Here is a 17,041-nt window from a genome sequence, read left to right on the forward strand (position 1 = left end):
AATAATAATAATAATAATAATGAAAAAAGCATAACCCTGATGACTGACAAAATTGGAAACAGTGTGATGCATCAGAATGAGACGAGTGCAAGTGCTGAGTCTGACCTTGAGGCCTAACGGTACATGTACCAGCATGCAATCGTATATTAACTGTAGCGCTATGGCACATTATTTGTTTCTTAAGAGTGACTATTCCTCTTTTTTCCAGTGCATGAGTGTATATTTATTTCCAGTGAATTACATAATCAGATTCCAAAATTTAAATACTTGTAATTATGTAAGAATAGTAACTTTTTTTATTGAATTCATTACTTAACGTAATCATTGATTCTTCCTAATTTTCATATAGTTTAATCTAGATCAGCCACTAGTCAGGCTAGGCGACTATAAATTCATGGTAAATTGAGAGCACAGCATAAAATATTAATCTTTTTTTTTAGTTAGTGAAAAAACACATTCAAATCAGTGTTATAAACAAGTCAGGTCAAAAGTAAATCAAAGTAGTCAGATTACACTATAAAAATTGTAGTTAGTGATGTAATTACTACATGACACATTTTAGGTAATGTAATTTGTATTCAGTAATGGACTTCAATTTGCAATCTACCACAGCACAAGTAAAAACAAATCTTATTCATTAATATAATTCATTGGAGAGAAGTAGAAACCCTGATATTATTTGAATTCCATGTGTACTTACATATACATTGAAGTCTCGTGGGGCACTGCTAATGTTGCCGGTGGGCGACAGGGATTTGGGCGTATGGTCCAGAGAAAAGGCTGTAGGCACAATCTTCATGGACAAGCCGATCACCAGATAACCATATGAACCTTTAAATGCCCAGCAGTTCCCAGGATGCACGTCTGGCTGTAGGGACAAATGGATGAAGAGAAACAGTGATAAAGACAGAAGAGAAAGAGACCATTGGAAATCAAAGCTTGAATTTACAAATGAATACACATGAAATGAGAATTCTCAAAGGTGTCAGACCTGTATGACTACACGTGGTGACTGAGAGAAGTACCACAGCGGGAGGCCAAACAGACTCATCAGTGCCGTTTTGGTGTTGAAGGACTCTGAGCAATGAGTGCTTATGATGCTGCCTCCTACAGACACAAAGAAATGCAGATCTTGTCATATTTTGGCTAGTATCATGCATTAGACGTTCGCCCAACAGTCTGTGGAAATAAACACGAGATTCGAAGTCGTCATGTGATTGGTTGAATTCTACAGGATTTCAAGGAGACGTGTATCGCGCATCCGCCTGGAAACAAAGTCGTTGTGACGCCAAACCCCCTCATGGAATAAGAAAAGTTGTGTTCACAGCTGTGACAATGAGCGCTTATCAGGATCAACTAAATCATTGGGAGATCAGCAGAAAAAAGAAAAACAGCCATTGCAACAGAGTGAAAAGTGGTTAACGTTCTGCATTTATAAAGCGGCATCGAACAGCAATCACACCGAATCGTTGTTCAGACCGTTGACTTGTTACTTTTGGAACAAGCCCAACATAGAAGTTGTTTGCCATAAAAAAGCACCTCTTCAGAGGACCGAATCACAAGCTGCTATTGTGAACGCGCCACTCCGCTGCTGTGTGTGTGTTCCGGTGAGAAGAAAAACTGTTATATATTGGCTCTTTTATATATTGTTCATCCAAAGCATCACTAAATATTTAAAGGGGACCTATTATGCAAAATTCACTTTTGTATGGTGTTTGGACATAAATGTGTGTTGGCAGTGTGTGTACACAACCACCCTACAGTGATAAAAATCCACTCACTCCTTTTTTTAAATCCCCATAAATCATAAGCAGTCTCTCCAAACGACCTGTTTTCAGAATGTGGCTTTAGTGACATCACTAAAGCCACAGGCCCCGCCCACGAGTGTTGACTGACACTGCCGTTATAACTTAGACCTGCCCTGATCGAGTTCACTGCGAGTTGTACACATCAGCCATTGCTGCAGCAATGCACTCACGAGAAGCGTCGAAGCATCTCCCAAGTGTTGAAGGTGTTGTAGCTGGATGTATTCATTCACATAGCTCTCTCTATTTACTCTTGAAATCTGCCAGCCACTGAAAACGAGGTGGATTCATTTTGTTTTCAAAGAAAATGCTCCCTCAACTCTACAGAAATTTGTAAGTATGCAAGTTACTTATGCACTTCGTATACTGTTTACTCAGCTCTAACAGTGATTTTCTGAAGAAAAACTGATGCTTCATCTTTTGTGTGACATACAGTAAACTTTATTAAACTCATCAGTATATTTTGTGTCATCATTCAGACAATTCAGATCGTCAGACCAAGTCCTACAGCAGGCTTGCATTAATAGTGTATACAAGCAATGCCAAATAGGTTATAATCGTAATTAAACTAAACTATACCTGTTCCAACTCCATACAGCATATATTCTCTGACTCTGCAGGCATTTTTATGGTCGAAATGAACACCATTACTGTGACTGTCTGTTTTATTATTATCATCTTCCCTGTTCTGGCTCTGATCGCGGCTGCTTAGGCTCCGCCCCCTGTGCCGTGAACATACACACTCTGGGGACATCAGAGACTTATTTTACATCTTGTGAAAAGGGGCATAATAGGTCCCCTTTAAATGTTAAGTTCTGATCTATCATTCTCTTACTGTTACATGATTCAGTGACATTACAAAGTGAAACTATTGAAGGTGTTTGTCACTGCACGTTTTTCAATTTAAAAAATCTTTCAGTTTTTATCATTTTTTCTGAAATTATTTGGTAGTCAGAGGTGTGTGTGGTTGGGGCGAGATTTCTTTAAGGGGGGGCGCGACCAAAAAATGTTTGAGAACTACTGAACTAAACTGGATTTTCAAAAGTATGCACCAGTTTAAATAAACTTGCACAACGTTCTAGAATGAATTTCACACTGATCTGTTATTGTGGGAACATCGACTTTACATTTTCAAGCCACTAAACATGACGCTGAAGAAAACGAACTGCGACTGAAGCAACCAATACTTGTCAATGTCCTCTTGGGTCGTCCTTGGCCAATGAAAGCTGCAATGGAGCCGTCAGTCTGAAGGACTTGTAGATCGAACTGATATGCCATTTCGAACAAAATCAGGGCAAAACGAACTTCATTTGGAGTTAGTTTTGGGAGTTCAAAGCAGCTTGCCAAAGCAAACTTTCCAGAAAAATTCACTTCGACTAATAAACACCTTTGTACTACCATTGGCCCGCGCCGATTACATAATAGGTAGGTTTCCCAATCTCTAATTCCATGTTGTACAGTTCTACAATACGCAAAAAACAATTTGAAATCCATCCATAGTTAACATCATTACAATACCTCCAGATTCCAATGCATAGTCCACCAGACCAGTGCGGTCTTCAGAGTAGAGCTTCACTGCATTGTTGACAATCAACTGTACATGCTGAGGAGAAAGATCAACAAAACACAAAAGCAGCATTACATATCTGACAATAATTGGGTTACTTATTAATTAGCATTCTCAAAGACGAGTTCTCAAAAGCTTACTTCCTCAGAGAGGCCTGCCTCCCCTGTGGCTTGTAGTACAGTCTGAGTGATTGTCTCTTTAGTAGGCCTTGACTTGCCCTCCTCTACCTGAAGGGACAGGTTACCCAGAATGCTGCTCTCCAGCATGCTGAGTGAAGCCTGAAGTTCAGTGGTGCTCACAAAGTGATCAGAGAGCCACTGCAGGAGAGATTCAGGAAGCTCCAGCTCTACTGCTCGGTCACTGCCGTAAAACAGAGACTTGATTTCCCTTTCCACCTGCTCGGACACCTGCAAGAGAACAGATCCAGGAGTTAGGACACCATTTAAGACTGTTCAGACTGATCTGCCTTTTGGTATATTAGACTCTTTAGTTGTCATCTCATTTTTAGTTGTCAAAAAAACTTCAAAATACTTTTAACTACTGCAAAGCAAATGTGATGCAATACATTTTATTTGTATATATTGTTATATGAAATTTATAAGACCACATAATAGGCGAATTACCAGTATTAACCCCAGATTAATTCAATCAATGGAATTTAACTAGTGACTGCTCAAAAACGGTCCAAATTTATGAAACCTACATATTAACAAAACAAATATTACACAAATATTTTGTTTGAAAATATTCTACTTAACCCTCTACTGCACAGTGTTGCCATATGGCAACATACCCTTTCTTTGGACATTTCTTGAAATTTGAAAATAAACATGAGCTCTGAATGGTCTTAAATTCATGGTAGAACCTGGTGGTAACCAATGATATGCTTTGATGACATTACATGACACTACACACCCTTGCACTGTCATTCTTTTCACACACTTTTGATGACTCCAGTTGCTGAAGAAGTGCTCGTGAATATGTGAAGATTTGCCTAAATTTTTCATATTTCTTCAGAATTTAACATTACATCAAGCATCTGGGATAAGTTCTAATCTTTTTTCAATCATTGTCACATTGTTTTGATATTACTATTACCTTTTTATTCAATAAAATAGGTATGTTGCCATATGGCAACATTGTGCGGTAATGGAACAATATTTTGCCCATGCTAATGCAGAGTAGCTTTGTATGAATGACAATGTATGGATGCACTGATATAGTTGGATGGTTGTATTCTACTCATACATTTATATATATTTGTATATAAGTAAAGTAAAAGTAAAGTATAAAAGTAAAATTTTATTACTTATTTTGTTTAGAAACTAAAGCCGTCAGTGTTCTATGACAAGGCTGAGAGGATATACCATCTCATGAAAGTGAGGATGAGCTAGGGATCAGTGATGAGGAGTATGAGAGGCAGGCAGAATTAGGCCTAGTAGACTCAATATGTAGTAGACTAAATGTTGTTGAAATAATCGTTTCACATTGAGTAGTTTCACTTGAACAGTTCTTATGAGTTTGTGTCAGATGTTTTGTAAATGTTGTTGAAATAATACTTTGAAAATTAGTTTCATATTTTGTACACAAAGCTCTTGAAAACATTTTAAATAATAAAAACAATTTAATTTCTAAAAGACAGGTCTGTAATCATCTATGAATTTCATGTCATTTTGGGAGAAAACACATCAGGCTGTTCCATTGTCGCACAATGTTGCCATATGGCAACGCACCCAAAAGTACCCCCCGAAAAAAAAGAATCAATAAGTGAATTTCTCCTTTTTCAGACCTACTTTCCTTATTCAAATGTAGACACTTTAGGATCTGTATCATATGAACTACAGCCTAAAGGGGTGTAGAGCAAAAGTTCAGATTTATGAAACGTTGGCTAAATTTGTTGTCTGTTTGTAGTGCTATTGTTGTCTGTAAAAATGTGTGTGCATGCATATTCATATTTATCAACAAAATTCAGTCCTGAAGGCAGTGGTTTTCAATCCTGGTCTTGGGGACCCACCACTCTGCACATTTCCTGTCTCTTATCTGAAGGGGGCGTTAACACACCTTTTTTTAAAAACTAAAAATCGGAAAACGTATGCGTTTTGGCAATTCTAACGGTCACCACATTTTCAAAGTTTGGTTTGCATACTAAAAACTAGGTGGTTTTTAGAAAAGTTTAACATTTCTTGCATTATAAGCGCTAAACAATAAGTGTTAATGTCAGGTATAAAAACTAGGTACAAACACTTATAGATAACAGATGGCATGGAGCACTTACTGAGCTTGAAAAGGAGGCCAGTTGCTCACATTTGTCTCTGCATCCCACCAGCCCCTGCACATCATCTCTGATGCGCTCCAAAGCCTCCTCTAGCCTCCTCACCTCTGCCAGCAAAGCCTCACTGGAGCCGCTTTCATCCTCCTCGCTGAAGAGAAACAGACATGCTTTACATTACAACATCCATTTACATGAAGTACCTGGAATATTACTTCAATCTGGTTTAATGTTTGAAAGACATCACTGTTGACTGTTTAAAGATAATAACCCGGGATCAGGGGTGGGCGCCTCAGCCTCAAGAATCTTTTGCAATGCGGGCTCTTGTTTTCTCTGCAGCTCCTAAATTGAACACATTAAATTGAAATCACCAGTTCTGCTGAATCTGTTGAATGTTGCTTATGGAATCAGAGGTCATTATATCATACTCAAAAAGCATGGGTACTGTGATGTGAAAGTTCAGAGTAACTTTGGGCCAGTGGTTTAGAGCCTTCCACAACCAAAACTAAATCCTGCAGCATGCTGATATAAACCACCTTGTGTGTTCCTGGTACAATTTGAATGTCACACCTCAGTTTTGCGTGCCAATGTCTGGAGCAGAGCCTCAGCTTCGGCGAGTCGAGTATTCTCTGACTGTTGCTCTTCTGCATGCTTTTCCTGACGCTGCAGACAGAAGCAAAACACATCAAATCAGGAACTAATTAATATGCTAAACAAGGACTTAAGCATTTTTCAATTAACTGAATTTAATCACACAAAAAAAGGCATTACATAACATATAACTGAAAATAAACATGTTAAGAATGGTGTTAAACTAAGAATAATGTAAAAGTTATGTCAGGATGTTAATCTCTAGTCGTCTCTGTGCTCTACACAGCTGGGAGTGAGTTTAGCTCACCCAAGTTACTCTTTTATCGTGAACTTCATAAACAGTTCACAAGTTTTGGGGTAGAAAAAAATAAGTAAGTTCTTGAAGTCTTATACCATGTCCTAACCAGATGCAATTTGATAAGATTCCAGTGACAAGTGATTTCTCTGCAACTACAAGATGGAAAAAAAAAGAAAGAAAAAAAAGCCAATCAGAAGAGTGTGTGGGCAGGCTCTATGCACGCACACGGCACTCGCAACGAAGTGGATAAGTACATAATCAAATTCATAAATATTACAGCATTTTAATATTAAAAATACTAATTGAGTTACTGAAACGATCTTTGTCATAGACCCAACTCAATGTGAACAAAAGTGTATTCTAATGGCTTCTGTGACTAACAGTATAGCAGACTACATGCATTAAAATATCAGTTGACACTATATCTCCCAATACTATGTCTTATGATATTTAAATGCTTAGTTGTGATCAAAACACGTTGTTACCCTCGATACAAACTACAGATGCAATGTAATGCAATGATGATTGAGAGATCATAATCATAAGCCTGATGTATCATTTGAACATGATTTTTCTAAAAATTATGTATTAAAAGCAAACCTTAGTTGCTTCACTCCAATAAGTGCTCATCTTGAAATATATCTAACAATATAAAAGTTCTACTTACATCTACTTAAATATCTGTAAAGATTTCACCACAAAAAGAAAAGTGGAGGACATTTTTTACAATTATAATAAGGTCTTTTGCTGGCTAAAAAAAGTATGAACTATTAATCAGATGAAAGGTTTTAACGGGTTTTTCATCAACGTTTTGATCATGCTGATAATTTAGAGATCTTAGAAATGTGTATAAACATGAGGCAATAGGCCTTATGGGATTAAGCATGATGTCACCTGTTGCGTGTTCTTGGCCTCTTTCTGCACTTCTCCCTTCAGCAGGCTGAATCTCTCCTCCAGCAGGTCTCCTATCCACTGGCCCAGGCTCTCTCTGTCTGTGTGTCTGTGAAGCTCTGACCGCAGCGTGTTATAGAGACTGAGCACTTCAGTGTGCTGCTCTTCCTGCCTGAGCAAACCCCCTGCCACTCGATCCCACAGCTGAGACAAGCTCTCCTCCAAATGCATCATCCTCTCTGCCTCCACTGACAGCACAGATGGCCTAAGGGAGGAGCGAGACATGATAGGGTAAGATGCCCAGCTTAAGAACAATGTGCTTATACTTTTACATGGTAACATATTTAGATCTACGTTTAGCATCAACCAGAACATTAAATGAAATAAATAAAACATTTGCTCATTTACTCGCCAACAAAATTACTAAAACTGGTCATATTGCCCTACTACTGTGATGAGATGGACCCCTACCTGAGGCGAGAAGACCCCCTGGCTCAACTTTTACACTTTTGATATTCTAATTTATATTTTTTTTAACGTGTCATTAAATGTTCAAGAGCCCCTGTGGTGGATATCATGTGTTTAATGTTGATTATATGCCTATGTGGTGGTTTTTTAAATATGCTTTAAGACAAACCATGTGCAAATTCATCAGCCAACACCATTGCTGAGTATTTTCTCCTTAAAACTGCAGTTTACCAAAGACAGTCTCAAAAACACGGTTTGAAATTGCACGCTCTCAACTTCAAAAACATGTTGTAACCAATCACATCTCAAACGCGGGCGGGCTTTAGCATATTACTATGCTGCGAAGTAATCCTTTGCATAAAGTTCATGAAAATCCAAACTGACCTTATCAACTTAAATACAAAAAAATAAATAGTTATATTTCTCTAGCCATTTATAAATTGGGCACATATCACAGGGTTTCTGCACACTTTTTAAAGTCAAATTTAAGGCTTTTAAGACTTTTTTAAGACCCGAAGAAATCAAAATGAATACCATGCATTAGGGGTGTGCAATATTGAAAAAATATGTCTCCATACTTTCAGTTTTGTTGATAATGATTAGATAATATTTGACTGATTGTGTTTCTGTGCTTGGTGCCATGGCTGGTTTAGGCCTGTTGTTGACAGCTGACTGACGAAGATATTCATATTTTTCATATTCTATGCAGTGGTCAGTTCACAGCAGTGACAGAAGTTAACATTTTTTATTAAGGGGTAATATTCGCCATCTTAAATTGATTTCCAGGGGCATTTTCACCTATATATGGACATTTGTAGATGTATGCATCACCTTTTATGTCAAATTCTAACATTAAAATTAAAATCTATTAGAATAATTACACAATACCACGGTTACCAGTCAAATTAAATCAATAAATCAAAATCCATCTTTGCAGTGCAGAGGTGACACAGAAGTGGCATCAGATCTGGCATTAATATATTTACATTGCATTTACAATTGCATAAATAAAGCTATGAGATTGTTAAATATGAACTAATTTCTAATTTAACGTTCTAATTAAAGGGTACTTTAAATGTGAAACTAAAACTGCCAGTATGTGGCAGCAAGTCACTGTCGTAATAAGTGAGTTGAGGGAGTCATTCATTCAACCGATTTGTTCAAACGACTGATTCATTCGGGAAAGAAGCAAGTGATTGTTCATTGAATCATTAAATTGATTCGTTCAAAACGCGGATTCCATTCAAAAAAATCATCGCTGTCTGTTGCATTGAGACTGCTATGGCTTCATTTTGAAATTCTCGTCTGCGAAATAAAGGGAAAACAAACAATATTGACAATATTGTTTATAAATGTATCTCACAATGTTAATTTATTGTTAATTTAACTGTTATATAAAATAAATATCACATTTGCAATTGTGCACGGTAAAACGGAACTCTTGCTGATGTGATATTGTAGGCCTATGATAACAACATAATATGATATAATAAATATAAGACAAAAACTCATTTGTGGGCGCCAGTGGCGGCTCCAGAGATTTTCTGTTGCAGGTGCTATGGGGATGCTCAACACTTAAGAGAAGGTGCTTTGAATTTTGGGGCGTTTCATTATGGAGGTCGCATCGGACCACCATAATGAAACGCCATCATGAACAACACCATAATGAAAGTATACACATGCGTACATGCCCACATTAACTATACTCGTTCTGCGACTATAAGTATATATATACTGTATATATATGTAAAAGTATTCAAGGGCTATAGACAGGGACGCAACTACCAAGTGTCAGAGGGGTATGCAGCAACATTTTTGGCAATCATCAGTCTGGTGCACTTTGAGAGTTAAAAATTAAAAGCTCCAACCCATATTCAGTGTGCAAATTAAACAAAGAAAAAATCAAACCTCTTTTAGTTAGTGTCAGTCTACATTACACTACTACATAATAATAGTTAATTAATCCCATGATAGTAATAGCCATATATTGTAAAACAAATGCACTGAAAAATAAAGGAAACTTTCATAATTAATTTTGTACTAATTTCTATACTTGAAAGAGTATATTTCTATACTTCACATTAAAGATGTGATTGGGCCAGCCCAGTGTCAATCAAGAAAAGAACCAATGGGCCGCTGATCTACGCGTTTCATGGGGTATCAGAAAAAAAAAACTAACGCTGACTTTTTTTAACCAATGCATTACACCGGCACTAACCCATGCGCCGCCAATTAAGCAAAACAAAATGAATGGGCCGCCGATGTACGAGTTTTATGGGCCGTTAAGACAAAAAAAAAAGAAAAAAAGTATGAGATCTATCGGCCCAAAAAGCACGTCGGCCCACCGGGAATCTCCCGGATGGCCAGTAGTCTAACTTACATGCCTGGACGTCACACTTTAAATCCTACCTGTTGCCTTTCACCATCCACTTATTTACAGTAGCTGCTGTCGCATCAATTGGCATGCCATCTCCTATTCCCTCTTTCTCTTTTTATTCCCCGACAGCTTTTTTTGCTTTCTCCATCTTTTTCGACGACAACTCACTAACGTTACTCGTTCCTGCTCGCTCAGCGCTCACGGCGACCGCGACCGCGACCGCGCACGCCCCCGCCAGCGCGCGTCCGCTCGCGATTTTTTATTTTTTATTTAATTCCTGTTTTTAACAACATGAAAAAGATTATTCAAACATGACATTAAAATATAAATATAAAAAAATTACAGACATTTCTTGGGGGTGCTGGGCAGGTGCTATGGCTATTATAGGGGGAGCTACAGCACCACCTGGCTCCTCCCTGGCGCCACCACTGGTGGGCGCTAGTAGTAGTAGGCTAAATTACACTGTTGAAGATGTAATTAGTAGCTAGTAATTACATTATTTTTTTTTAGAGATGTACCCAACACTGTGCATAAAGTATGTTAGGAGATTAATGTTTTAAATATAAACAGTTTTAATGTACAAATATTAATTGATTGAAAAATTAAAATATAATAGGCTTAAACCAGGGAACATTTATTTCCACTATCTCAGTTTAATATTCAGTGAGGGGAAGGAGTGTTTGGGAAACAGTCAGTATTTCATTTGATGCCAGTAGTGTGAATGTGTGTGTTTGAACTGTCTGAGCAGCTCCAGATGCAGCAGAGTTCTAACTGTGGTGACATCATATTGAGAATGCGTCATGGCAACTCTAAACGACAACTCTGACTCTGGTCTACTGTTGGTGTGTTAGGAGTAAATCGATTGAAAGACTTGAGACTTTCTGCAGATATTGAATTCTTTTAGCATTCGGTGTCCATAATGGCGCTGTTTAACAGTATATTTAGTAAATTGTTTGGGTGTTTTGCTCACTTTTCACGCAGAAGGGAGACACCTCAGAGAGCACAGCAGTATGCAGTGCAAGAATTAGCGGCTGGATATAGAGAAGCTGGAGAAAAGAAAAGGAAGGTGAGAAAAAGGAGGAAACAGAAGATTACAGGGCCAACGCCACTTCTTGTTGAGGTCAAACCTCTGCATTCTACAGTCAGATCTTCCTTCTTAAAGCCAATAGAGGGAGAACTCCCAAAGCTTCCAAGTGTCTCCGGACACCTCGCTCTACCAGGCACTCGCCTCAAACCCCTGCCGCCAGTGACAAAACCAGCCGTGCATCCTGAACCAGTTCCAGCACCTGAGGATGAGTTATCCCTGCCATCTTCTCCGCTTCAAGTGGATCCTCCCAAACCGTCGGCGGCTCCTTCATGTCCAGAGGAAGTTGTTTCCTTCCGACGCTCTTCATCCCAGATGCGTCCTGCGAAACCACAGATGCATCCATTGGCGGTTCCTCCACGTCCCACTCCAGCACCTGATGCACTGTTTTCCATCCGACGCTCTTCATCCCAAATGCGTCCTGCAAAACCACAGATGGTTCCATTGGCGGTTCTTCCACGTCCCACTCCAGCACCTGATGAACTGTTTTCCATCCGACGCTCTTCATCCCAAATGCGTCCTGCAAAACCACAGATGGTTCCATTGGCAGTTCCTCCACGTCCCACTCCAGCACCTGATAAACTGTTTTCCATCCGGTGCTCTTCATCCCAAGTGCGTCCTCCCAAAGGACTTCCTCCGAGCCCCACTCCTGCACCTGATGAAGTCGTTGCTCTGCGACGTCCTCCCAGCCGGAAGCCTCAGCCGTTCACTTCCCCGTTTGAGCCACTTCCACAACTCATGCTGGTTGACATCGAGGATGAGGAGAACGAGCATCTGGAGGACAGAGAGAAGACCATCAGTGACTTACTCGAGACTGAACGCTCCCAAACGCCAGAGGCTGAAATGAGAGCGAGAAAGATGTTTGCCTGGTTGGAGAAGGACAGCGAGGTGCAGGAGGAAGAGTGGGCGAGCGAAGTGGAGGAGATCCAGGGATTTGAGGAAGAGGAAGGTGACCCCAGGGAAATGGGAGACTCCAAGGCCATGCAAGGCCATTCGGATGAGGCGTCTCAGATCGATGAGCACATGATGAGGCTCTTCTGTGTAGCCTCTCCTGACGGCCCCAAGACTGAGACCCAGCACAAGGCGACCGTCCAGAAAATGTGCAAAAGGAAAGTGCCACTTTTTCTGTTCACCTGGGCAGAGGAGAAGGCCAAGAAACAGGAGGAGAAGAAAATGATCAAAGAGAAGGAGCGAAGAGAAAAAGAGTTGCTGCTTGAGCGCTACACGAACGATCCGAGACTGAAGCACTTGTGGATCAACAAGCACAACCGCAACTACAACTCCTCCTAATGCAGATCATCGTCCCTCCTCACCTTTAACCTGTGTAAATAAAGTTTGCAAACTAAAAGTTTAAAGATCCATGACTCCTCCTGACTATGAAAACATAAAACACGTGTAATATGAAGTGAATCATATTACAGTGAATTTAAAAAAATATATAATAATAATTTGTTAATCAAGTAAACCATAGTTGCTTCAATCCAGTTAATCTCCATCTTGAAATAATATCAAATGTATTCTTATAAAAGTCAGTAAAAAAAAAGATTTCACTGCAAAAAGCCACAACATAAAGATGGACATCTTTACAGTTATTCCAAAAGGCCTTTTACTTGCTTATAAAAAAAAAGACAACAGAAGGCATTTAGTAGATTGTATTCAACAAGTTTTTCAGCAGTTGATCATGCTGACAATTCAGAGGCCTTCAGATATTCTGATTCTTCGACTTGGCGCAGTAATATCTTCACTCGTGAAAAATCCTCTCACCGGCCCCCGCTCCCTCTGGTGAAGATATTACTCCGCCAAGACGAAGTGCTTACAAGCACTTGCTATGGTATTCCGCCATACAATATAGTTATCCATTTTACACGCTTAGAAAAGCGCAACGTTTTGTTTTGTGTCACCGTCCTAGGTCGAGTTACACTACGCGAGTAACTGTGTTTAAATAGGGAAAACGTGGAGGTGTTTAGTAGCTTCTCTGCTTGGCCCGTATTGAATGAACTGAGTGAACAAAGTTTCGCCGCGCGCCAGAGCGATTGAGTGCACGCACTGAGACGAGAGAGGTATGTATCAACTCGTCTTAGTTTAGGGAATAACATAGTTTAATATGAAAAGACGGTGGAGTATTCCTTTAATGCATGTCTACTGTTTAGAGCACTTGACCTTTTTAAACTAAAGATTGGTTAAATAATACAGATGCTAGACATAATTAATCATAACTAATTCTTTCTTTTGTTGATCAGACGGCAGTGAAGTTTGCCAAAAAAAAAAAAAAAAAAAAGTAGGCTGCCAAGTAGAAACAGACTTACTTCATCAGCACTAAGTACCGGTAGGCTGTTCTCTATTTTTCCTCTGTCAAAAATTACTGCTCCACCTTATCCACAATAATAAATGCACCCAATCCTTTTTAAAATAATAACAAATAGAATTTTATTTGAAAAGCCAACCTATAAAAATCACATGACAATTACAAAATCCTTTGCATAAAGATCATGAAAATCCAAACTGACCTTATCAACTTAAATACAAAAAAATAAATAGCTATATTTCTCTAGCCATTTATAAATTGGGCACATATCAGCTGGCAAAAAACAGGGTCAGATCCCAGTCTGCACACACACACACACACACACACACACATCCCGATCCGTCCCGAACAATAAACACACTCTCTGCTGCCTCTTGATGGACTGGAGCGGATCTACGTCTCACATGCATCTAACCAGGAACAGTCCCAGATCAATTATAAACATTATCAAAACGTTCATGCCTTGCACGATCAGAAGTAGGCCTAACTGTAATTAAATGAATGCCTGATTCAATTCCATGAAATGCTGTATAGACATCTATAGGCTATAAAACAACAGATTTAACATAAAAAAAATGTACATCTTATGTTAAAATGTTATGTAACTTCTACCTTTAAATACTTTTGTAACCCGCGTCTCAGGTTAGTGTAACCGATAACTAATTTAAGTAGCTATTAATAAAAGCTGGCTAGAAGCTCTAGGTACGACTACAGATCCAGAAATAGTAAAAAGGTCAGCTGAGAATAGACAACACAAAACAGGTAAATTTGAGAAATGTATTATACAAAATTAAAGACAGTTATTTACATTCCCTGCCTACCTAAGCCGGCTTCCTGAGTGCACAGCGCACAATAAACCCAAAATAAATAACTTCAAATAAAGAAAGAGTCCATGAAAGTTCTTGGTGTGTGTGTGTTTCTTGCAGTATGTATGTTCTTTTCACTACCCGGGTAGGTTTACGTGTGTTCTTATCTGTGTTTCAAATGAAGGCACAGGATGATGATGGTTCCAAAGATGCCACGGCTGGCCACACCAGGCTCTTGGTCCGCTCACTTCTGCGGTTGGCTCGCCACTGACCACCAGGGTCAGATTCAGATGGTCTATCCCTTTCTAAAACCAATCTATACATACAGTACAGAATGCATTAGTTACTATTGCCTCATTTCTGTTCAAATCTAATCAACTTTTCTCCATTCAAATGTCAAATCAAATATAACCAATTGTAAAGGATATAAATACTCTAATCATTATGTAAATGAATAGGTACACATCACACCACATAACATAAGTCAGTTCCAATGAACAACAATCAATCATGTACTTCCATCTCACAGTATAGAAATAAAATCATGAGATTTCTGAAATCGAATATTTATGTTTTTAACCTTTTAAATCTATTTATGCATCTTAACATTTTAAACATCACATTTTGATAAATGTATTCTTTTTAACAGTTAAGATGAACTTCTGCTCCTCATATACATATCAAACATGTATATTTACAATTAAATGAACTAAAATCACCCTTATTTTACATATGAAAACAAGAGAATAAATACTCCCTCAATCAAATGACTTAAGTCAACAAAACAGGGTATAAAGGCACCTTCAGTGGTGTGAATACTATCAATGATCTGCTACGGGGTGACTAGCTTATCTGAGCTAGCAAAACAAAACAAAACAAAACAAATTCACATTTAAATGTTAATGATTAGCACGCGGCTAGCGCGATTAGCGATATTTTATGAGCATCTCAAACAACATAAAACAATCTTAATCTGTGTCTATATGGTATCAAACAGCAAGAATCAGGTTCACAACTCCGATTGGTTTTAAAAGAACTGTATTTTGCGCCATAATGGAGCTAGCACAATCAGCATAACACTCGAATTAGTATTAGCATCCTTACCGGAGGTATCTTGAGAAGCTCGCTGTGCCTTAACTCTCTCTCTCTCACAGCTTTCAACCTAATGGACACACAATATTAGGTACGAGATTTTTCTTCGAATTTCTATCCTTCAGAGGATATTTTTCATACCAATCCTTGTTACTTTCTGGCAACGTCTCCACCGGAGGAAAGGTGTATTGTTTTTTATAAAAAAATTCGCTGGGGGTGTATGCGCCACCCTCTGGCGGAATAGAGGGTTGCACTCCAGTAACCTTGTGCGGGTTTACACACTCCCCTCCAAACTTATGCACGTCCCTGTGCATGGCAATGTTCAAACGGTTATCACCGGAGGGGACAGAACAGGGGGATGAGCTGAGCATCACTCTCACTCATGACGTCGTTCCACACAGTAGTCAGCCCTTGAAAGAGTGACTTCACCACTGTGACTAAGGGGGTTCCCAGTTCAGTGTAGTCCAGCCGCCTAGGTGGCTGACGGTTTCTCTCAGATCTCCTGATCAGGTCATCAGTATCTACTTGTTCCTCCATCTCCTTAATCTCCTCTTCTACTTCATTTTCAAGGACATTTGTCTCATCACATTCTGGCATGTCGGAGAGGACTGGAAGTTGGTCAGGATAATCCTCATCTGAGCCTTTCACAAGGTCGTCATTGCCAGGTGAGTTTGTCTCTCTTTTCAAAGGTTCATTCCCAGGTAGATCTTTTATTTCCACAGGTTCATTTCCAGGTAAGTTCAGGTTCAGTGTTACTTGGTTGACTGGAGTAACATCAGGTAGGCTATTCGGATTAGCTGGAGCATCATCAGTCACATTGTTGAGGTTTTTCGTCAGATTCTCTTTAGAATGGCTTGGACCATGGTGTCTTGGAACATCTCGCGAGACAATATATCTGGTTACCTCTGGAACTGGTTCTTTTTGGGACCAGGTAACAGGACTGATATCATCCTCATCTGAGGACTGATCAACTTCTCTTGGATCACTTTGAATGGTCTGGCGTGTCTTGTGGCGCTCGAGTGGTTTGGGTTGTTCTTCTGGTGTTACATGGAGGAACCCACATGGGAGCAAGAGGTCTCGATGCAGCGTGCGCCAGGGGCCTTCTCCGGTTTCTGGTTTTACCGTATAGACGGGGAGGTCTCCAGCTTTCCTCACAACCACATGGACAGTGGACTCCCATTTATCAGCGAGCTTGTGCTTTCCACGAATACGTAAGTTCCTGACAAGCACTCTGTCTCCAATGTCCAGAACAGAAGGAGTCACACGCTTGTCAAACCTTGTTTTGTTCTTTTCAGCTACCTTGGCAGCACTCCTTGTAGCTATTTTGTAGCTCTCCTCGAGGTGAGACTTGAGGTGCTTTGCGTACTGGGAGAGTGACTTCTGTTGCTCTTCTTTGACAGGTAAGACGAATGCAAGGTCGACCGGCAGGTGTGGCTGCCATCCGAACATTAGTTCATACGGTGTGAACCCAGTCACTTTACTTCTGGT

At 39.5% G+C, this 17,041-nt stretch overlaps 1 protein-coding gene across 5 annotated transcripts in view; it reads right to left on the reverse strand.

The window, feature by feature from the left end:
• LOC311095721 (uncharacterized protein) overlaps positions 1-17,041 on the reverse strand; it is a 98,956-nt gene that overhangs the window by 21,409 nt on the left and 60,506 nt on the right. The window contains exons 1-8 of one of the 5 annotated variants that reach the window (XM_084134403.1): positions 7,425-8,260; positions 6,212-6,304; positions 5,913-5,983; positions 5,648-5,792; positions 3,513-3,779; positions 3,324-3,408; positions 992-1,107; positions 701-868 (exon numbers count right to left, since the gene is read on the reverse strand). The exons of 3 other annotated variants lie outside the window; for them this stretch is intronic. In XM_084134403.1, coding sequence (XP_083990529.1) covers positions 701-868; positions 992-1,107; positions 3,324-3,408; positions 3,513-3,779; positions 5,648-5,792; positions 5,913-5,983; positions 6,212-6,304; positions 7,425-7,817 — 1,338 coding nt within the window. In that variant the 5' untranslated portion in view covers positions 7,818-8,260. Of the gene's footprint in view, positions 1-700; positions 869-991; positions 1,108-3,323; positions 3,409-3,512; positions 3,780-5,647; positions 5,793-5,912; positions 5,984-6,211; positions 6,305-7,424; positions 8,261-17,041 lie in introns of those variants that run through there. One more of the 5 variants, XM_084134404.1, reaches the window with a different exon arrangement.

Source organism: Abramis brama, assembly GCF_963993115.1.
Source record: "Abramis brama genome assembly, chromosome: 14".
NCBI classification, from domain to species: Eukaryota; Metazoa; Chordata; class Actinopteri; order Cypriniformes; family Leuciscidae; genus Abramis; species Abramis brama.